We start from the raw sequence: 23685 nt of genomic DNA, 5'->3' as shown, positions 1-23685 counted from the left end.
ATGTTTGACTGTAGGGACCGTGTTCTTTTCTTTGAATGCCTCTTTTTTTCTCCTGTAAACTCTATGTTGATGCCTTTGCCCAAACAGCTCTACTTTTGTCTCATCTGACCAGAGAACATTCTTCCAAAACGTTTTAGGCTTTTTCAGGTAAGTTTTGGCAAACTCCAGCCTGGCTTTTTTATGTCTCGGGGTAAGAAGTGGGGTCTTCCTGGGTCTCCTACCATACAGTCCCTTTTCATTCTGACACCGACGGATAGTACGGGTTGACACTGTTGTACCCTCGGACTGCAGGGCAGCTTGAACTTGTTTGGATGTTAGTCGAGGTTCTTTATCCAACATCCGCACAATCTTGTGTTGAAATCTCTTGTCAATTTTTCTTTTCCATCCACATCTAGGGAGGTTAGCCACAGTGCCATGGGCTTTAAACTTCTTGATGCCACTGCGCATGGTAGACACAGGAACATTCAGGTCTTTGGAGATGGACTTGTAGCCTTGAGATTGCTCATGCTTCCTCACAATTTGGTTTCTCAAGTCCTCAGACAGTTCTTTGGTCTTCTTTCTTTTCTCCATGCTCAATGTGGTACACACAAGGACACAGGACAGAGGTTGAGTCAACTTTAATCCATGTCAACTGGCTGCAAGTGCGATTTAGTTATTGCCAACACCTGTTAGGTGCCACAGGTAAGTTACAGGTGCTGTTAATTATACAAATTAGAGAAGCATCACATGATTTTTTCGAACAGTGCCAATTCTTTTGTCCACCCTCTTTTTTATGTTTGGTGTGGAATTATATCCAATTTGGCTTTAGGACAATTCTTTTTGTGTTTTTTCATTTAAGACAAATTAAATGAAGATAATAATACCAAAGAATTTGTGTTTGCAATCATTTTCAGGAAGAAACTGAGTATTATCTGACAAAATTGCAGGGGTGTCAATACTTTTGGCCACAACTGTACATACATCAGTTCACTGATGCTGCGCAGCCTCCCAGCCTGACCTGCCATGAATTCGGCAGCGTGGGAAAATGAACTGTCACTTTCCCACACCCAAGAGTTCACCGCAGGTCAGGCTGGGAGGCTGCGCTGACGTCACTGATGCTAACACCAGCAGCCGGAGCGGTAGCATTAGCATCGCTCCCAGTTGTAAGCTATTTAACCCGCAAATATGGATTTACGCCATGGGACTGACTGTACGCCAGACAGGTATGGTATATTGTTGTTTTTTTATTTTTAATTTTTTACAGGAAATCGACGGCATCATTTGGATTTAGTAGAATAAAGATGGCAAAACCGTGTGTTCTTTTATTTAATTAAAATACTTTTTTTCTGCCCGTGTGTTTGTTTAACCCTTTACAAACTTCAGGATTAGTAATGGATAGGTGTCTTATTGACACCTCTCCATTACTAAGCCAGGCTTAATGTCACCTTACAATACAAAGGTGACATTAACCCCTTATTACCCCATATGCCACCGCTACAGAGCAGTGGGAAGAGAGAGGCTAAGTGTCGGAATTGTCGCATCTTGCAGATGTGCCTTTTCTGGGGTGGCTGGGGGCAGATGTTTTTAGCCGGGGGGGGGCTAATAACCATGGTCCATCTCTAGGCTTTTAATATCTGCACTCAGTCACTGGCTTTTCCTCTCTGGCGCAGAAAATTGCGCTGGAGCCCACGCCAGTTTTTCCCGTGAATACATTCTTTTATTAAATACCTACAGGTCACAAATTTTACACACACATAGTGCTAGCAGTATTAAACACTGACACATATAAATCTAAGTGTTCTGCAATTGTTTACTGTATGTAAACCTTGTCTCCTATCCTGTCGGCTTTTGCAATGATTTTCCAGAAGCCGACAAATGTATTAATGGCTATTCTACTATGTATCTCTCTATGAAATATATATATATATGTGTGTGTCACTGACATATATATATATATGCACCTATTCTTTGCGTATACATGTATTCTATCTGTTCTATTCTAACCAGTGTGATTTTACTGTAGCCACATATGAATTGTCGGCTTCTCAAAGAACACCGGTGCGTAAAAATCGGACAGCACTCACATGGTGCCAATTTTTTTCTTGCACCCATTGACATGCATTGGTCAGTCTTGTCTGAGATACGCAGCAATACGCAGCATGCTGCAATTTTTTTTCTCAGTCCGATTTCAGCTGAGAAAAAAAATCGCAGATGAGATGTCACCTATTGAATAACATTGGGCCGAGTGTAATCCGTTTTAACGAATTTCACTCGTCCGTATTTCTCGCAAATGAGTATGAGCCCTTAATACTAGTCCCATATGATGCCTTTTAATATTCATAACAACGCTTTTTTATTTTCGACTTTTTGATTTATTATTTTATCCAGCTATATACCCATCCTCCTTCAATAATGTAATCATTTATGGGTGCATTATGCATATCGCTTACATTGTGCTGTATTCATCACATAAAACTCATACTTATCACCACTAATCCAATTCCTTCTCTTTCCCTCCTTTTGATGATTCTATATCCATTCCCAGGTAGGCAGTTTTCGCTGCCAATCTTTGCTTATGGATTTCCTCATTCATTTTTCTAACCTAATCCGTTTACTAAGAAATCCTCTTAAATATGTCTTCCTGGAATGCCAGACTGTATTCAATGAGACTGAGTCTGTTTATACATTAGGATAATACCTCCGTTCTTTTCAGGGGCGGACACTGACAGCCCCTGTGCAAGAAATATGTCTGGGACCCCTTCCTTTTAGGGCGACAAAGCTGTATATATATATATATATATATATATATATCCATATCCAGAAAAGGAAAGAAGGACCGCACTCACCGGACTTGTGAAGAAATTCTGCTGCTTTATTGGCACATGCGATACATGTTGGCTGGGGGAGTGAGAGCAGGAGTGAACAGAAAGCTGACAACGGCCGTTTCGCACTGAACCAGGGACCCGTTGAAGCGCCGGTTCAGCGCGAAACGGCCGTTATCAGCTTTCTTTTCACTCCTGCTCTCCCTCCCCTGGCCAACATGTATCGCATGTGCCAATAAAGCAACAGAATTTGTTCCCAAGCCCTGTGAGCACGGTCCTTCTTTCCTTTTTTGGATTTTGCATACTGCTGTGGTTTTTCCAGGACGAGCACCCAAGGCTGCAGGCAAACCAGCATTACAAAGACCACATACAGCATGGACCAATCACGGTAACAGCGGTGCCATCCGCGTTTTCTCATATATATTTATATATATATATATATATAGCCACATACACACATACATTTATATATTACATAGTCTCCTTTATTATGTATATTGCTGTCCCTTACACAGTGCCCTCTCTTGTTAAGTACAGTACCGTCCCTTACATATTGGATTATATAGAGCCATATTTTTTATTACATACTGTCTTGTTAGCTGTATAATGCAATGATGGTTGATGGAACATGGGAAAGCTTCCTTTCTAATGGAGGAGCTGATGGACTGGTAGTCTGGTCACCGGCTCCTCGATCAGCAGTCATTTTTTATCTAAAAAGAGAGGGGACTATGTAATAAAAGAGGACGCTGTGAATAACAAAATTAACAAGAATACACTATGTAAGAGACAGCACTATACGTAACAGCAGAGGAAGCTATATAATAAGGTTCGGCACCATATATAACTAGAGAGGATGGTACGTAATAAGGGACGGTGTTATACATAATAAAAGAGGAAACTACAGTCATGGCCAAAAGTTTAGAGAATGACACAAATATTAATTTTTACAAAGTCTACTGCTTCATTTTTTCTAATGGCAATTTGCATATACTCCAGAATGTTATAAAGAGTGACCAGCTTAACAGCAATTACTTGCAAAGTCAATATTTGCCTAGAAAATTAACTTTATCCCCCAAAACACATTTCAACATCATTGCAGCCCTGCCTTAAAAGGACCAGCTAACATCGTTACAGTGATTGCTCCATTAACACAGGTGTGGGTGTTGATGAGGACAGGGCTGGAGATCAATCTGTCATGATTAAGTAAGAATGACACCACTGGACACTTTAAAAGGAGCCTGGTGCTTGGCATCATTGTTTCTCTTCTGTTAACCATGGTTATCTCTAAAGAAACACGTGCAGTCATCATTGCACTGCACAAAAATGGCCTAACAGGGAAGAGTATCGCAGCTAGAAAGATTGCACCTCAGTCAGCAATCTATCGCATCATCAAGAACTTCAAGGAGAGAGGTTCCCTTGTTGCCAAAAAGGCTCCAGGGCGCCCAAGAAAGACCAGCAAGCGCCAGGACCGTCTCTTAAAAGTGTTTCAGCTGCGGGATCGGGCTACTAGCAGTGCAGAGCTTGCTCAGGAATGGCAGCAGGCAGGTGTGAGTGCATCTGCACGCACTGTGAGGCGGAGACTCTTGGAGCAAGGCCTGGTCTCAAGGAGGGCAGCAAAGAAGCCACTTCTCTCCAGAAAAAACATCATGGACATACTGATATTCTGCAAGAGGTACAGGGAGTGGACTGCTGAGGATTGGGGTAAAGTCATTTTCTCTGATGAATCCCCTTTTCGATTGTTTGGGACATCTGGAAAACGGCTTATTCGGAGAAGTCCAGGTGAGCGCTACCACCAGTCTTGTCTCATGCCAACTGTCAAGCATCCTGAAACCATTCATGTGTGGGGTGGCTTCTCAGCCAAGGGAATGGGCTCTCTCTCAGTCTTGCCTAAAAACACAGCCATGAATAAAGAATGGTACCAGAATGTCCTCCAAGAGCAACTTCTCCCAACCGTCCAAGAGCAGTTTGGCGATCAACAATGCCTTTTTCAACATGATGGAGCACCTTGCCATAAAGCAAAGGTGATAACTAAATGGCTCAGGGAATACAACATAGAGATTTTGGGACCATGGCCTGGAAACTCCCCAGATCTTAATCCCATTGAGAACTTGTGGTCAATCATCAAGAGACGGGTGGACAAACAAAAACCTTCAAATTCAGACAAAATAAAAGCATTGATTTTGCAAGAATGGACTGCTATCAGTCAGGATTTGATCCAGAAGTTGAGAGCATGCCAGGGAGAATTGCTGAGGTCCTGAAGAAGAAGGGTCAACACTGCAAATATTGACTTGCTGCATTAACTCATTCTAACTGTCAATATAACCTTTTGTTACTCATAATATGATTGCAATTATATTTCTGTATGTGATAAAAACATCTGACAAACACATAAAAACCAGAGGGCAGCAGATCATGTGAAAATATAATATTTGTGTCATTCTCTAAACTTTTGGCCATGACTGTATGTAACTAAGGATGGTGTTATACAGAATTAGTGAGTACACTATATGCTAAGGGACTGTGTTATACATAATAAGTACATATACTTTATGCTAAGGGACTGTGTTATAAATAATAAGTATGTGCACTATATGCTAAGGGACTGTGTTATACATAATAAGTACGTACACTATATACTAAGGGACTGTGTTAGACATAGTAAGTGACTATACTATATACTAAGGCCTCTTTCACACTTCCACTTTTTCTTGTCAGTTAAAATCCGCCAAAATGGTGGAAAGCTGATCCGTTTGTAACTGATGCAAACGGATGCCACCGGACCGTTTTTTTGATGGATCCGTTGAATGCAGAATTTTAAAGGAACCGCAGGGAGGGAGGAAAGAGAGAGAGAGAGAGAGAGAATTTTTTTTTCCACCGCCAGAAAGGATTTCAGGGTTAAATCCCCGGCTGACTTCCTTTCTCCGGGCATGCGCACTGTAAAATGCGGATCCTACAGCCAAAAAAACGTTGCAGGGTCCGTCCAGGCATGCCGGCGGACGCAAACATTTTGGCGGATCCGCAAAAAAACGGATCCAACGGATGGCCATCCGTCAAGATCAGCCGGTAATGCAACTCAATGGGGAAAAAAACGGATCCGCCAAAAAAATGGCGGATCCGTTTTTTTCAAAAACTGGCGGATTTTGACTGATGGTCAAAAACGGAAGTGTGAAAGAGGCCTAAGGGACTGTGCTAGACATAGTGAGTACACTATATACTAAGGGACTGTGTTAGACATGATAAGTGAGTACACTATGTACTAAGGGACTGTGTTAGACATAATAAGCGATAATGTCTTCCTCCACCTCCCCCTGTTCCTAAGGCCATTACATGTCCCCCTTCCTCCCATCCCAATCCCCACACCCCTCATTGTCCTCCTCCCCTCGCTTCCCATTATTGTCCTCTCCCCCACCCCATCATTGCCCTCTTCACCACCTCCATCATTTTTCTTCTCCCCCACCACTCCGATCATTGCCCATTCCACCACCTCCATCATTTTTCTTCTCCCCCACCACTCCGATCATTGCCCATTCCACCACCTCCATCATTTCCTCCTCCTCCACCCCTATTATTGCCCTTTCCACCACCACCATCATTGCATTCTCCCCCACCACCCACATCATTTCTTTTTCCCCCAACACCCCATCATTGCCCTTTCCACCACCTCCATCATTGCCTTCTCTCCTACCACCCCATCATGGCCTTCTCTCCATCACCCCATCATGGATCTGGATCCGGGATGGTTTGGAGGAATGAATGCTCCCCACCATACACCTTGTACACGCATGGCTTCGCACACCTCATACACACACGGTTCCACTTTATATGCCTCGTACACACGGCTCCGCTCTGTACACCTTGCACACACACGGCTCCACCCAGTACACCTTGTACACATGCGGCTCCGCTTCGTACACCTCTCCGCTCCGTACACACACGGCTCCGCTCTGTACACCTCATACACACGCGGCTCCGCCCCGTACACCTCATACACACACGGCTCCGCTCTGTACACCTCATACACACGCGGCTCCGCCCCGTACACCTCGTACACACGCGGCTCCGCCCTGTACACCTCGTACACACGCGGATCCGCTCTGTACACCTCGTACACACATGGCTCTGCTCTGTACACCTCGTACACACGCGGCTCCGCTCTGTACACCTCGTACACACGCGGCTCCGCTCTGTACACCTCGTACACACGCGGCTCCGCTCTGTACACCTTGTACACACGTGGCTCCGCTCCGTACACCTCGTACACACACGGCTCCGCTCCATCCACCTTGCACACACGCGGCTCCGCTCCGTATACCTTGTACACACACAGCTCTGCTACATCCACCCTGTAAACCCCTCCTGACCCCACACAAAAATTTACCCCATCCAGCACGATGACAACCAGCACAGCAGAGTCCTGCATACACCGAGGGCTGTGCGCACAAGACCTGTGATGAGGTCACAGGAGAGGAGGAGCCAGGGGTCACATGATCAGGGACCTCTGACATCTACCCCAAACTTTATTCCAGTTAGTGCATGATCATAAAACACTTTACCAGAATGCTAAAAGGCATTTTGTGCAGGCAAGAGCAGTGTTGTTCCCTAAAATTACATTTGTGATAAAGACATATAATAATGGGAAAAACAGGAGTAAATCTTGTGTAATATAATCACACAAATATGCTTTTCCTCCACTTATGAGCCACTTGCTCGCTTTCCTGTTTGCCTCCTGAACATTCACTCTGACCAATAGGTAAAACCCATCCTGCTCAAGACCAGATGGACTGCCGACTCACTGAGGTGTCAGATTACAGCTTGCTATTGAAGTCTATGGAGAGGTGGTAAAGATAGAAATAGGCGCAGGGAGAGTCAGTGATAAACGGAGACATCGTACTGCACCTTTCTAATAAGTGAATTAGCTCCCCTGAGTTAAATTCACAACTACACGGCTAAGTAATGCTGAATAATGTCCCCCATGCTGTTGCTACTTATAAACATGTGCTACATAGACACAAGAGATCATGTCTGTATGTAAAGTGTATGGACGCGATAACTTCAGCTAGTCTCCCTCCCCCCACACTAGTATAGGGGAACTGTCTGCACAGGCGAAACCTGGTGAAGGCTACAGAACAAAGGCCTTATAATAGACAGAAATTATCTTAGTCCTAATGTACATACAAGGCAACTTATTCTAAAAAGTCACCTAAAGCGACGGGTATTTTTGAGGTCCCCAATTATAAACATAGGGGTGGTTTTTCCAACCTCATAATCAAGGTCCAAAAGTGCATAAGAGTATCCTTTTTTTTTTCTGGATCCAAGAGATTAACAACTTCTATAGGTTATAAGCAGACAGTTCATAGTTCCTCTTTGTTCTTCTTACGTTACAGGGCCTAATTTATTTAGAATATATTTGGCCCATTTGGAAGTAGAATAAAAATCACCCCGTGAGGACCATTTGAACTCCTTCCAAATATAATGCCATGTTCATACACCTTTCCATTGTATCATTCTACAAATAGACAATTCCTTTAATCATGCCTATCTCCAACCCTGCACCTTCATTACTATTTTAAGACATAAATACAGCAGAGTATGTCATCTTATATAAGCTTACCTTCTGCCATTATCCATTTTTGAAGTCTGCATTATATTAATGAACAATGATTATCTCATTCTATTTTATACTTAAAGCGCACCTGTCAGCAGGATTATACTAAGTAAACTACAGGCACTGTCAGGCTGGCACTGCTAAACTGATTAAAATGATACCTGGGGTAAAGAAATCCGTCTTGTGGTTCTTGTGTAATCAGTGTTATAATTTTGCAGAGTCTTATCTTCCTGGGCTAAGCCAGAGAAACCAAGGAGGAACCTGCCCACAGGAGGCGCGACACACAAACAGTCTGTCTCTATGAGAAGAAACATGTTTGTTCTTCGGGGCGGCCTGTGGGAAGGTCTCTCCTTGGTTTGTCTGGCTTAGAGGAGGAAGATAAGACTCTGCCTACAGTCCCGGAGCACGGGCATAACATTAACTGAAAACTTCTAACACTGATTACACAAGAACCACAAGACGGATTTCTTCACCCCAGGTATCGTTTTAATCAGTATAACAGCGGCAACTTGAAAGTGCCTGTAGTTTACTTAGCAAAATCCTGCTGACAGGTTCGCTTTAATCCAGCTTGATATATCTCTTTTTAATGGAAACAAGTTATATTTTTTTTCCTGAGCTTAGAAATCAGGATAAATCGAAATTTCACTATCAATATATTTTAAGGACTCCTTTTCTCTTACTTTTTTGTTTTAAAAAGTTTATCTCTTTGTGCGCTATCTTCCAGTGATTCTAGCTTGACCTACATTCATTTAATTTCCCAAACCATTTTGTTAATATTTCTGTTTGTCTAGGTGCTTGTGTTCTTCAATAACATTGTACCTATTGTCCTTAGCTAAAATACGCTCTCTTATCTCATCCATATAAACTCTAATAAATGCAACTTATTCAGTTTGACCTTCCACTTGTTATCACTTATCTTCTTTAGTGATATCATACTCATAGGATGGGGTATACAGACTGGTGGAAAGTACTGATGAAAAATAGTTCGGAAGTATATGAAACTTTTTAACATTGGATGGAAAATCGTTATTGCCAGAGGGTAAAAATACTATGAAAAGTCATGGAGAAACAAAGATGAACATTTCTTTTAAAAGTCTGAAAAAGGGTCTGGATCTCAGTGTCTGTAGTAGGGCTCATACTCATCTGTGAGGAAACCGAACGAGTACAATGTGATAAAAAATCAGATTGCACTCTGACCAATGTTAATCTATGAGTTCCTGCTCATCTGCAAATTTTTTCTCATCTCAGATCAGGCTGAGAAAAAAATTGCAGCAAGCTGCAATTGTCCTCCTATGTCAGACGATACTTGACAATGCAAGTCAATGGGTATCATTAAAAAAAATCACAGGACACTCGAACCATGTGAGTGCAGTCCGATTTTTATATACCCATGTCCTTTGAAAAGTCGGCAATCCATCTGCCGCGTACAATAAAATGACAGCGTAACCTGACAGGATAGAATAGATATATACACATAGAATAGATAGATATAAAGATGTCAGTGACATATATACGATAATTAGTACAGTGCTTGTGTAGCTTACTGTGCATGTTTTTTTTTTACCCACAAAATTATTTTCTGAAAAAAATGGTGTGGGATCTCCCAGCGTTTTGTTAACTAGCAATAGGAAAGCGGACAGCTCGGAGCAGATGTTTATAGCCTGGGAAGGGGGTAATACCCATGGAGCTTCCCAGGCTATTAATATCAGCTCAAAGCTGTATACTTAGCCTTTACTGGTTTTTAAAATGGGGTCCCCCCAAAAAATGACATAGGACCCCCTATAATCTATAGCCAGCAAAGGCTAAGTAGACAGCTGCGGTCTTATATTAATCGCCTAGGAAGGGGCAATAGATGTTGGCCCCTGCCAGACTAAAAATATCTTAGCTCTTAGCCACCCCAGAAAAGGCGCATTCATAAGATGCGCCAGTTGTGGCACTTAGCCTCGCTCTTCCCACTTGCCCTGGTGCAGTGGCAAGTGGGGTGATAGTTGGGGGGGGAGTTGATGTCACCTTTGTATTGGCATGTAACATCAAGCCCAGAGGTTAGTAATGGAGAGGCATCTATAAGACACCCCAATTACTAACCCCATAGTGATACTGTATAAAAAAAACCACACACCCAGAATAAAGTCCTTTAATTGAAATAATGACACAGACTCCTGTTGTGAACTCATTTTCTGGTCTGCCTCTGGTTTCTGGTGAGGGTGGTGGAGCTGGTTGTGTTGACAGAGGAGTCGTGAGTTCTTTTTCTGGGCTCCCTCTGGTGGTTGCAGGAGGTAATGAAGCTGAATTAACAGAAACTTGCCACCTGATAATGAGGACGATGATTGGACATCTGGAGTCTCTGACTGGATTTAAGACAGCCGACTCCCTTTTTCCATGCTGGTGATTTTTTCCTGCCTCCTGAGGTCCTAGTTTCCAGTTCAGTTCCTGCCTTCTCAAGCTAAGTGTTCTCTCCTATTGTTCACATTTGATTTGGTTTGGTCTATTCAGTTTTTTGCGTGGTCAGCCAGCCCCGGCTGGGGCTGTGCTGAATTTCCATTCTTATGTCACTGTTTGTGCCAGTTTGCTTTTTGTCCCTTATTAGATTGGCCTCTTTTTGCTCTGTTTTCAGAATATGCCAGAGTGCTGATATAGTGGGTGGTCTAGTGACTTCAGGGGTATTTTTTCGTAATCAGAAGTGTTGGACATTTTTTGCAGAGTTTTTTGGCGTGATTGCAGACAGTATCTTTCCTTTCCTGTCCTTTCTAGTTAGTGTGGGCCCCATCGTTTGCTCAGCCTATTTTCCTACCTGTGTTTGTGTTTTCATCTCTTCTCACCGATAATACATGTTTGGGGGCTGTCTATTCCTTTGGGGTCTGCTCTGGGGCAGTTTAGATTTCCCCTTTTCTTGCTTTAGGCTTATTTAGTCCTCCGGCTGTGTCGAGGCATCTAGAATCATCGTAGGTACACTCCACAGCTACTGCTAGTTGTGTGTGTGGGAGAAGGGGCCCCCGTCGAGTGTCCGGGCCAGAACCAAGGGGACTGTCATTTAGGTTCCGGGGCAGGTTGTTTCTGGGGGACAGAGTTCAGGGCCGGACCGTTGAGACTGACAGATGGGCTGGGGGAGGAGCCGATATAAGAGGGGAGGAGAACGCTAGTCATAATGAGTCAGCAGAACAGGAGAGGTGGAGGAAGGAAGCCAGGAAGCGCCAGAGAGCCAGAACAAAAGCCAGAGCAGAGCGGGGAGAGCAGCGACCAGAGAGACCGCAGGGAGACTCACCACAGACAGAAGGGAGATGGCACCTAGCCATCCAGGAGGGAGACGCCGACCATTCAGCTGCGCTCCTAGTGGCCGCCACCGCCCGATTCCACCCCGCGGGTGCGGTCTGTCCGCTCCCGCCCATGGCAGTGTGGCCCATCCGCTCCCGCCCACGGCAGTCGCCCTACTCCACCCCGCGGGTGCGGTCCGTCCGCTTCCGGCCCATGGGTGCGGCCCGTCAGCTTCCGCCCGCAGCAGACGACGCCCCGCTTCAGTTCGTGGCTGCGGCCTACCTGCTGCCACCCGCGGCCGACGCCAGCTCACTCCAGTTCGCGGCTGCGGCCTGTCCGCTGCCAGCCGCGGTCCCTGCAGCCCCGTTCGGGGCTGCGGCTTCCATTCTCCAGCCCCCAAGCGGCACTGCACCGCCTCCACCGAGGGGCGCCGCCTTGCGGAACTCTTCTGGGGCCTGTTGTGCCGCCACCTCGCCTGGGCACAGGAACGCCCGAAGTCTTCGTCAGATCCTCGTCGGCTGGGGCCCAGCGGCTGCAACGCTGAAGCATCATCGTTCAGGACCCTGCCGGACGTCAGAGAGGATACAAGACACTTTTATAACTAAGCACCCGTAGTCGGCCATACCGCGGCCCTATAGTGACCGACCTTTGCTGGGTTAGTCGTGTTCGTATTACCATGTGTTTCTTGTATTGATCCCCTGTGTGGGCAGTTATTGTTAGCTTGTTCGGTTGCTCAAGACAGCCCCAAAGGCATCTATAGATATAAAAGTTACACCTTAAAGCTCAAACCGTCTCGTGCCTCGTCACTGCATCCCCCGTACCTGCGAGTACTACATGTGGATAGGATCAGGGGTCTGCAATCCGCTTAGTTACCAACCTCTCTGGTTTTCTGTGGCTTAGCTTGGTCTTGTTTTCCTCCTCGGTGACCCAATCATAACAGACTCCTTTAATGAATCTAAATTAAACCAAACCAGCTATACTTACGTCAACACCCAGTCCACTTAAGCCAATGTTTTCTGAATTAAATTAATAAACAACCATATTCCTCACCTGTCCGCCGAGAAGATAATAATCCATCTGTCCCACGATGTGGATAGCTCTGCTACATCTAAATGGCAGGTTGCATTGTTGCATGATGCGACTATACAGCCTGCCATCCAGCAGAGACACTGGTCTGGATTAAAGCACTAGTCAACTCCTGGACAGTCTGTAGTGTAACGCAGCATTGGTGAATGGAACGAGCCATAATGTCTCAGATGTGCTCAATTGGATTCAGGTCTGGGGAACAGGTAGGCCAGTCCATAGTATCAATGCCTTCATCATGCAAGAACTGCTGACACACTTTAGCCACATAAGGGCTAGCATTGTCATTCATCAGAAGGAATCCAGGGCCCACTGCACCTGCATATGATCTCACAATGGGTCTGAGGATCTCATCCCGATACCTAATGGCAGTCAGTGTACCTCTGGCTAACACATGTAGGGCTGTGAAGCCCTCCAAAGAAATGCCTCCTCACACCATTACTGACCCACTACCCAACCGTTCATGCTGGATGATGCTGTAGGCAGCCCAACGTTCTCTACGGAGTCTCCAGACTCTGTTATGTCTGTTACATGTGCTCAGTGTAAACCTGCTCTCATCTGTGAAGAGCAGAGGGTGCCAATGTTATTTCGCCAATCTTGGTGTTCTCTGCAAATGCCAGTCGCCCTGCACGGTGTTGGGCTGTCAGCCACTTGTGGGCATCGGGCCCTCATACCACACTCATGGAGTCTGTTTCTGACAGATTGAGCAGACACATGGATGTTAGTGGCCTGTGTAGGTCATTTTGCAGGGCTCTGGCACTGATCTTCCTTGCACAAAGGAGGAGGTAGCGGTCCTGCTGCTGGGTTGTTGCCCTCATACGGTTCCCTCTACGTCTCCTGGTATCTGCTCCATGCTCTGAACACTGTGCTGACAGACACAGCTACCGTTCTTGCTCACATTGATGTGCCATCCTGGATGAGCTGCACTGCTTGAGCAACTTCTGTGGAGTGTAGACACCGCCTCATGCTACTGTACTGTACCTCTAGGGGTGAGAGCAAGGACAAAATGCAAATGTGACCAAAAAAATAGTCAAAAAGGATGAGAACAGATAAATGGTCTGTGGTCACCCCCTGCAGAACCACTCCTTTATAGGGGTTGTCTTGCTAATTGCCTATCATTTCTATCTGTTGTCTGTTCCATTTGCACAACAGCAGGAGAAATTGATTCACAATCAGTTTTGCTTCATAACTAGCCAGGTTAATTTCACAGTAGTGTAATTGACTTGAAGTTACATTGTGTTTTGAAGTGTTCCCTTTAGTTTTTTGAGCAATGTATAATAAATATATAAATATGTATATTTAGTGAAATATAAAGACTCAAGTAAAATAATTCAATAAACAAATATAAGGTAAATAATTAGTGAATAAATATAAAATATAGTGAATAAAATGTGTGAAAAAGCATGTAATAGATTAGTGTAATAAGAAATCTGTCACCAGGTTTTTGCCATGTAATCTGAATGCAGCATGGTGTATGGTAGAGACACTGATTCCAGTGATGTGTCACTTACTGAGCTGTTTGTTGTAGTCTGAATTAAATTAGTGTTTTATCAGCAGGAGAGTATCCCCAAATGACCAGGTGTCTCGTGCCATGTAGTCCATCTTCTCTGTGTAACCCTGCTCCACCACTAATTAGTAACTTTCTGCCTATCCACAGTGTACACAAAAAGCTGCCAATCAGTGGGGTGGGAGGGTGGGTTATACATTGATCTACATTCAGAAAAATTGCAGCAGAGAAAACAGTAATTGTATCAAAATGACAACCAGGAGTCCTATCAGTGACATATCACTGGAATCAGGCTCCCTGCCCCCCACATTATGCTCCTTTCAGATTACATGGCATCGACCACATGCCAGATTGCCAGTAAGACACTATGTAGAAAAAAAACAGAATATCAAATAAAAAAAAAGTCAAAATATAAAATAATAAATTAAAAGATACCAACTTAACATGAATAAAAGAGGCTGCCTCCGTAATGGTCAAGCATATTTAAAAGTCATGGGCACTTGAAAAATCCAGATGCATCCAGAAAAATTACGGGTCAATATGCAGTCTCCACCTGTTGTGTGTCTGTCTCGAAGGTGCATCCTGTAGTCTGAAAAATACATTATCTTAATTTTGGTTGAAATTGACTAATTCTTGTGATTTTTGGAAGAAGTAACAGTGTTAGTTAAAATCCCTAATCCAAATTCATCTCGCCTTTGGTGGATCTAGTAAGTGAAGTTAACTATATACTAAGATGTATGAAGGTAGAATCTGCTATAGATTGTGATATGTGATGCCTCATGGACGCTGCTGTTTTTGACCACTCCATTATATTTCAGTCATTCTTCCCTTACACTGTCATGGTATGTGGATTTTTCAGAAAGGTTTATAATTGGTTTTATGTCGCCTACTACTACTTCCCAGCTCTAGAAGACATTTCTGCTTTTTTTATGTTTTTGTTTCGAGTTTTTAAACAGTTTGAAAAGTGATAGAGAAAAAAACATTATCCTCCTCAAAGATCCCTCATTAAGGGATCCTTATAAAAGAAAGAAAGAATTATTGCTGGAAACTCCCACACTGCTCCAGCACTGCCGCTCCGATGGTCTCTGCTGGGACTGGACAAGATCACGTCCTAGCCATCAGTCACCTGTCTTTAGTAGTAGGAACATCATCGCTTCTGGTGTGATGAGGTTCTCTTCATCAGTCACTTTAACACTGCAGCCAATCAGTGGACTTAGCTGTCAGGTGACAAGTGGGTGGGACATTATTAGTTCCAGCCCTGGAGGAGTACGCTGGAGCGGCAGCACTGGAGTGGGTGGCGAAGGGGTATTCCAGTAATATTGCTTCTTTCAATTCTTCAATTCTTTTTGCTTCATTCATTTATTAGTGTGTTACTTGAGATGATATTTCCTGTGCCGCTTCTCCGCAGGGCTTGCTTACTGCCGTCATTTATCCACTGTGCGGACACATCTCTCGGCACTTGTCCATCACTCGATAATTCCACCTGACAAACCCACTGATGCATCAGGTGGCTTAACCAAAGAAGTGTGGAGCAAATATCAGAAGGACATGAAGGTAAACTAGATCTCTGTGTCTACTTTTCATTATGACAATTTGTTTAACCTGGTTCTTAACATCACTGTCATAATACTTAAATAAGTCAGGGTTTCCAGCTTTATGCAACAAAGCTTAACAGGTTTATTCCATAAATTACACTTATCACCCATCCACAAAATAGATGACAAATGTATAATCGCTGTGGGTCCAGCTGCTGAAGACCCCCTTTGATCCAAGTATGTTAAGGCCTGTTTCACATTTACGTTATTCCCGTCAGTTGCCAGCCGCCAAAAAGGCGGAGAACGGATCCGTGTTCATCGAGACACCAACGGGTGCCACCGGACCGTTGCTTTGACGGGATCCGCCGATGTAGGGATGTTAAAGGAACCGCAGGCATGAAAAAAAAGTACCGTCGAGGTAGCGGGGCCGTGGGACCGGGACGAGCCGCGAGAAGAGAGCGGGGCCGCAGGACCTGGACGAGCCGCGAGAAGAGAGCGGGGCGACGGTAGGGGAGAGAGAGAGAGATTTTAGCGGCTCCCGGGATGGCATGTATGGGTTAAAATGCCTCCTGGCCGGGCATGCGCACCTCAAAATAGCGGTCCGTCAAAGTAAAAAAACATTGCAGGGCCCGTCTCATCTGCCCGGGAGCCGCTAAGATGTTGGCGGATCCGTACAAAAACGGGTGGGACGGACGGCCGTCAGTCAAGATCCGCCAATAATGTAAGTCTATGGGGGAAAAGCGGATCCGCCCCTTTTTTGGCTGATCCGTTTTTTTAAAAAATTGGCGGATTTTGACTGACGGGAAAAAACTGATGTGTGAAACAGGCCTTTGGCCCAAATTCCCCTGTGTGAAGGGAGTGGTTGTGAGCATGTGCAACCACTGCTTCATTTACTAAAGGGATTTTGGAAATCATTTTCTCGTTATTGGCATGGGACTTAGTGGAAAAAACTGATCCTAATGTAATTCGTTTTGATAACACATAATAAAGGATTCGTTCTCAATTTTAGATTCTTTGACAACCCATTTAAAACGATGTCCAGTATAGTCAAATAACCTTTAAATGAATTCTGCATTATTAGAGTGGAGTCCTAGTAATGGAGTCACTTGCATCCAGTGTTACAACAAATAGATAAGTGAGACTGGTTCAGTACCGTGTAATTCCCTTTGGTAGCGCCACAACACATAGATAACCCTTTGGTTCAGTACTATGTAATGCTGTCATAGAAAATATTAAAAATCCATGAGGTCCCTCATATCCCCCTTCCCTTTTTTTCTTTCATCTACCATTTGTCTTCAGGAGTCAAATGGTGGAAGCCTTTATGTAAAATGGCAGTAACAGAGATGTCAAGCAGATTAATAAATGAGGGGATTCTTCTTTATGTCCAGGTGTCTGAAGAGGATGTGTATTGTCCACAGAGAGAGAGAGGAAAAGTTTTATTAGGGTCTGAAGTGGATCAAAGAAGATCTGACACCCTTTACAAATAGCCATGGTCACGGCAGTACAATGAGAGAGCGGACAGCATATCTCCAGGAGAAAATATGGAATATTGGAATTTCTATACATCCAATATTGAGACATACATTGTTAGCACCAGGATAACAAGGCAAAAATACCCATATTTTTCTCATAATTATAACCCCCACCAAAAAGCCCCAAATCCATAGGGGCCATATAAGCATGAGCAGCTAGGCCATTTTTGATCTCTACACGTAGATAAAATCCCGATACAAAAAATGACATCAGTCTCGGCCTTCTGTGATCGCACTGTGAGGAGTTATTGCATAAATTGCCATTTCCTAAAATCATGAAGGGCTGAATCCAGCCCACATCCGGGCCCTTGAGATGTCATCACAGAGGGGTCTGTGTGGGTGGGACTCAGGATCTGATAATAAGATAAATCCCAATTATCATCAGCGTTCGTGCAGAGAGCTACATATCGTGTATGCAGGGGCCCTGTTTATCGACAGCCAAATCAAAGCGCTCTCCTTCGGCTAAACTGAATCGCCTCTGCGATCGGTGTAGTAAGTTCTCCTGTTAATCCCGTTTATTTTCTGTAACTGTTTATGCTGTATTGGTTTGCCCCCTTGTAAAACCTTTTGTATTTTTTTTATAAACACTGCCCCCCTTTATATTAAATATAAAATTTAACAGTTCTGTTCTGTAAACTACGCCTCTAAGCCATAAGCTACCGTACGGTGTCCAGAGTGGTGGTGGTGGCAGCGAGTAGTTTGGGGTTTTGGGAGAGTTAGCTGTGACCATACCGGGGTTTGTACACATATTCCATGTGTCGGAATCTGGAGGTGTATACGCTGCACGCTCACCGTTAATTTTCCGATAGCCAGCCTAGAGGTGCAAACAGGTTGCGACCTTCTCCATTGATCGTCGGCCAATCGTGTAATCGGCCGGCGTTTGGGACAGGCAGACCAGGCAGATGCCTGGGGCCTCCACCTACAAAGGGGGCTCCCTGCATCTGCAGCACATTTATCAAGTGCCCAGAGGGTGTACAGCAGTGAATAATGCTGTGCATTCCTCTGAAGTCTTGGAGTGTCTCTCGCAAAGCCCCTTGAGCCCCCCTGTCTCTTTCTCCCTGCAGTTAGGTTAAAAGTTGAAAGTGAGGGGGAGGGGCCGATTACAGCACAGTGACAGCCAGGAAGATGCCTGAAGCTCTGTATGTCTCCTCCTGAGTCCTGATCATGGCTGCTCCTAGCACTGTCCTGAGAATGGATATGCCTAAGTGAAGCCACAGAACCTGGCAAGAGCAGCAATAACAGGTCAGAGTGCAGTGATTTACTCACTGTGGTCAGGAGCTCTGTGCTGATTGCTGTAGGATCAAGATCCACAGCCACATACAGCAGCGATCAGCATCAGCTCTGACCACAGTCACTAATCACTGCTTGTAATGTGACAGGGTGACCTCCTGTCACTACTGTCTGGATTACACAAGACAGGGATATTGTCTGCTGAATCAGGATATTTATGATATAGAAATAAATGAATTCCCATGTGAAATAATAAGGGTAAACCATACATATATAGTACAGGTGTGCATAGGAATCAGCGTTTTTGGTGCATTTTTTTTTTTTTTGCTGCCAAAGCCTGCTCTCTTGGCAGTAAAAACACTGCTTTCAAAACACCCATTTTTTAGGGTATGTGCAGATGATCCGGAAATGGCAGCACTTTAGACGCAGCAGACATGTGCTCCGTCTAAAGTGCTGCCATCTTACGCCGGTGATTCCACATGTGTTCACCCCCTCCACTATGCTGTAACATCTGGCCGCTGCGGGTTGAACGCTGTGGATGTACGCAGCATCCAGAGTTTACTGATTGTGGACACAGACACTTAGAGCTTTTGCTGTTTTTTTTTGTATAGTATTCATTTTGTCTACAGTACATGTTTAATAAAGTTCGTTTTATTCACCAAAAACGCAGCGAAAAAAGTTGCGACATTTGCAGCTTTTCTAAAACTTTTTCATTGCTTTCTACGGGTGAAAAAAAATTGCTGAAAGAAGGGACACGCTGTGGATTTAAAAACCGCTGCAGTTGTGAAATTCAGTCAGGAGAAAATAAAAGGGTGTGCGGAGATTTCTGAAAATCTCAGTCTTTGCTTGTGCTGTAAAATGCTGTAAACTTCTTATTTGCAGAAGAAAAAGCTGCAAAAATTCTGCATATGAACGTGGCCAAAAGCTGCTTTTTAAAGTGCCAGCAAAACATGAGATTTACGAAATCTCCTGCATGCGCTTGTTTTTTTTCTGACTGAATTTCTGAACTGTAGCACTTTTTAAATCTGCAGCGTGTCACTTCTTTCAGTGTGTTTTCACCTATAGAAAGCAATGAAAGAATATAAAAGAGAAAGCTGCAGATATTGCAATGGCATTTTTCGCTGCAATTTTTTAAGTGGTTTTGGCGAATTAAACTATTAAGTGTCATTTACATGTTTAGTATTTTTCTGGTTTTATCACCCTCCTGGTTTTGACTTGCACATACTGATGTGAAATACTGACCGAATACTCAACGTGTGAACGTGGCCTTAAACATACTGTAGACAAAGCAAACATCCTCACTTTAAAAAAAGCTGAAAAAAGTGTAAAGAACACCAGAAAACAAGCTGAAAAACAGGTGTTTTGAACGCAACATTTTTACTGCCAATAGAACAGGTTTTGGCTACTGAAAAAAATGCATGTGAACATAGCCATAGCGTTTCAGAGTAAGACTGTCTGTGGTGTTACATAGGACTGCAGGTGACATCTATTATATTATCTGTTCTCAGAGAGTTATCACTGCTATCTCTGGTGTTACATAGGATGAGGTCACAGTCATGTGACTGGTCATGTGAGCCGGGGAGGGCTTCTTTTCTGGAGTGTGCTGTGCATAGAGGGAAATGTATGGTGCACAGTCCGTTCTGAAATGACAGGTTGGCGTGGCAGCTGATTTGCAGTGCGGGAAAACTACAATCCCGCAGGTGGGAGTGTCAAAATTGGGACTGTCCCGCTGGATCCAGGATGGTTGGGAGCCCTGCTGTGTTATCTGCAGTGTTAAAAAAATAAATTAAGAGGGGATTGGGGGACAACTCTTTGTCTTGGGGCTTGGGCCCCCCAATCTTTTCTGACCCTAGCAACGCTCCTGTGTAATGCCAATAGTGGCAGACCCATTGGCCGATATAAGGCCCCTGAATACGGGGGCCACAGTGCAAGCACTGGCTCCAGGCCCCTCTGCCAACTGTATCCGCATCCTGCTCATGTAATGTAACCTAAATGTATGATTTTACAATGTTAGCATTTGGGGCCCCACTTTAAACTTTTGCCTAGGGCCCCACTTCGTCTGAAACCGACCCTGCGTGTAATTGACGATAGGGGGCAGCAGAGAGCGGTTCACTCCAAAGATCACAGCGGTTGGTACCCATGACTAGAGATGAGCGAATTTGTTTGGATTTTGTCCCCAAATCGAATTTTGACATATTTGGGCCATATTCGAACAATATTCGTGCCAAATGTATGTCTTATGATCGGTTCGGAACAAATTCGGTAATTTCTACTCTCATTGACTCTAATGACGTCTGGCAGTGTACGACGAATATTGCGAAAACAATATTAAATTCCGATCGTATTCGGAACCGAATCCGCATAAATTCGCTCATCTCTACCCGTGACCTTCCCGGTCTGTGATATCAGGGATTTCTGGGATTAGCAGAGTTCTGACAAATATTGTATCCTTGACAAATGCCCTTTGGTATCGCCACAACACATAGATAACGCATTGGTTCAGTGCTGTGTAATGCCCTAGGAAACTCGACTTTCATGTACTTACAGACTACATCTAATCACTGAGAGCCACATATTATTTTTCAGGGATCCTACTGTCAAAAAATTAAACCTTCACCGTTCCATGCATGGTCCCTTGATTACATAGAATTCTTTCGGCTATTAACCGCCTGTTACCTAACTTTCGATGCCACTACTTTTGGTGGCTGAAATTTGAATTCATAAATACATTGGCTCCACTGTCCAGTATCAAAGCGGATGGGACCTCAGGTCAGTTCCACCGATCTGGGTTTCGCGCTCTGAATACTGACTGGGATGCACAGATCGACCAGCTGTTGAGTTCAGGTCGGGAGACTCACACCCGTTCCGTGCACTTGAGGTCAGCATTCTTACAATGCACAATCTTCATGGACAGTGTCAGAGCAGTTCCATCAGATTTAGACCTGCAGCATAGTTGGAGACCAAGCCACTAGAGCTGCTGTGGCGTTGTACATGTGATAGTGGTCACCCATCTTTGACACTGATGGTGGAGACATATTACTCCCATGTATATGACAATGTAATAAAAATGTTATATGATATAATAACCTTTTTTCCACAATACTCTGCCGGACGGTTGAAACGGCATAAGGTGTTACCATATCGGCACATGTTTTTCTGCCTCATCTTAGGACCACTATCTGTAGGACCTCATGTTGATTCTTTGTTTGAAATCCTCTCATTTTATATTGTCTTTTTTCCAGGATAAACATCCAACAAAACCACTTTTTCAGATTTGTACACAGGTCATAAATCATTCTGTGCAATTTCCTCTTTGTGCTTTATACATTTTTAATTTCCCTTACTGACAAGATGAATTTGCTACATTATATCCGATACCGGGCATCCTATTAAACAGAATGCTGAGGCATCCTAAAGCCTTAAATTCTACATTAGTGATTTGTGATGAGACACACATTGTTAATGACTATAAGAGATATCATCCCTCTCAGTTTTTTGTTATGGAAACTTTTCGGACTGTATCGTCTTGTTTCACTCCCATTTTTAAAGTGTATTATCAAACAAGACCTGGAGGAACAAAGTTTCTAAAGGATGAAAATTTGTAGGCCTTTTTACTCATCTGTGGCATAGACATGAAATGACATACTGAACTTAGTCTGCCACTGTTTTATATAGTCTCCCATTCATTTGGATCTGCACCGTCAAACAGCAGACTCCTTTCTCAGTGATAGGCCATGTTCACACGTTCAGTATTTGGTCAGTATTTTCCATCAATATCTGTAAGCCAAAACCAGTAGTGGGTGATAAATTCAGAAGTGGTGACGTGTTTCTATTATACTTTTTCTCTGATTGTTTCACTCCTGGTTTGGGCTTATACATACCGATACGGACAATTTTGTAATTACGGCACTCCAGGTGACCAGAAGTTAGAGGTAGGTCTTGCACAAAATGGCAAGTTACTTGAAAAGAAGGGCCACTTCATATAAAAATGGTTCTTCACGAGCGCAGCGTCTTGTGTTTCAATAAGAACACTCATAATGCCGTGCTTTGTTCTGTGTCACAGAATTACAAAGAGTTGGAACTGTTGAGGCTGGTGTATTATGGAGGAGTGGAACATGATATTCGCAAAGAAGTTTGGCCTTTTCTACTTGGGCATTATAAGTTTGGAATGACTAAGAAAGAAATGGACCGGGTGAGTATTTTATTTTATAATCTTCACTTTCAAGACCTATAAAACTATTCCACGTCTTAAGAATTTTTTTAGATTAGTATAAAAGATCAAACTAGAGGTGTACCTAAAAACACTGAATACAAAAATTAAGTATTATTCTATATAAAAAGTCATTTTTTTTACATTTTACTTTCTATATACGGTAATTGCACTTCTGTTTAGTCCCTGATGTTAGGCAGGAAATTCAGAATGCGGTAGTATATAATTCTGCAGCAGTCATGACCATGCTCCCCAACTTAGATGAGTTACTGATTAAATGAGTGTTGGGCTGAATGCAGGAATAAGTGCAGAAGCCTGTGTAAGCTTTAGAGCCCAGGAGATCGAGTGTACAGCATGGGTTTCCAGTTGTCTTTTTGGCATAAGGAAGCAAAATAGCTAAAATATAGATACAAAGGCAACACACAATAAAGTCAATCAATTTGTGCGAACGTAGTCCACCAATCATCATGTATACGCTATGAGGCTCAGGAGTTTTCTGAATGTAAAAAAATAATGTAAAGCCAAGCATAGGAATAATAAATTAGGATCACGTAATCATGGGGATTATTAATCCATACATTTCTAATACTGTCCACCTGCCTTTCCAAGCTCTAAGAATGCAATGGTTATACATGAAGGCATAGCAGCCCAATAAAAGAATGTATATCTGTAATATCAATCACCAAGGTTTCCCTTGTGAGAGTACATGCACACAACATCTTTTAAAGTCAGATAAACCAGCCAAGTTTTTCAACCAAAAGATGCCTAAGGAACCTAGCAGATTTTTTTTAGCATTTTCCTATGGTTTTTGTGACTTCTTTCTTAGTGTCATTTTCCTGTCATTTTTGATCTCTTCATTGAATAATGAAGATACCGCTAGCATTTTGGTTTTTAGCAATAATAATAGCAAAACTCTCCAAAAGACATATT

At 43.6% G+C, this 23685-nt stretch overlaps 1 protein-coding gene across 2 annotated transcripts in view; it reads left to right on the top strand.

Annotated features, from left to right (window-relative positions):
* Positions 1-23685, top strand: part of SGSM2 (small G protein signaling modulator 2) — a 507471-nt gene that overhangs the window by 457824 nt on the left and 25962 nt on the right. For both annotated transcript variants that reach the window (XM_073565606.1, XM_073565605.1), the window contains 2 exons: positions 15657-15802; positions 22609-22737. In XM_073565606.1, the coding sequence (XP_073421707.1) occupies positions 15657-15802; positions 22609-22737 (275 nt within the window). The remainder of the gene's footprint in view (positions 1-15656; positions 15803-22608; positions 22738-23685) is intronic.

This window comes from Dendrobates tinctorius, unplaced genomic scaffold (assembly GCF_039654945.1).
Source record: "Dendrobates tinctorius isolate UK_male_01 unplaced genomic scaffold, ASM3965494v1 ptg000016l, whole genome shotgun sequence".
Classification (NCBI taxonomy): domain Eukaryota; kingdom Metazoa; phylum Chordata; class Amphibia; order Anura; family Dendrobatidae; genus Dendrobates; species Dendrobates tinctorius.
Note: the sequence above shows the minus strand (reverse complement) of the source record. Positions and strands in the feature narration are given on the sequence as shown.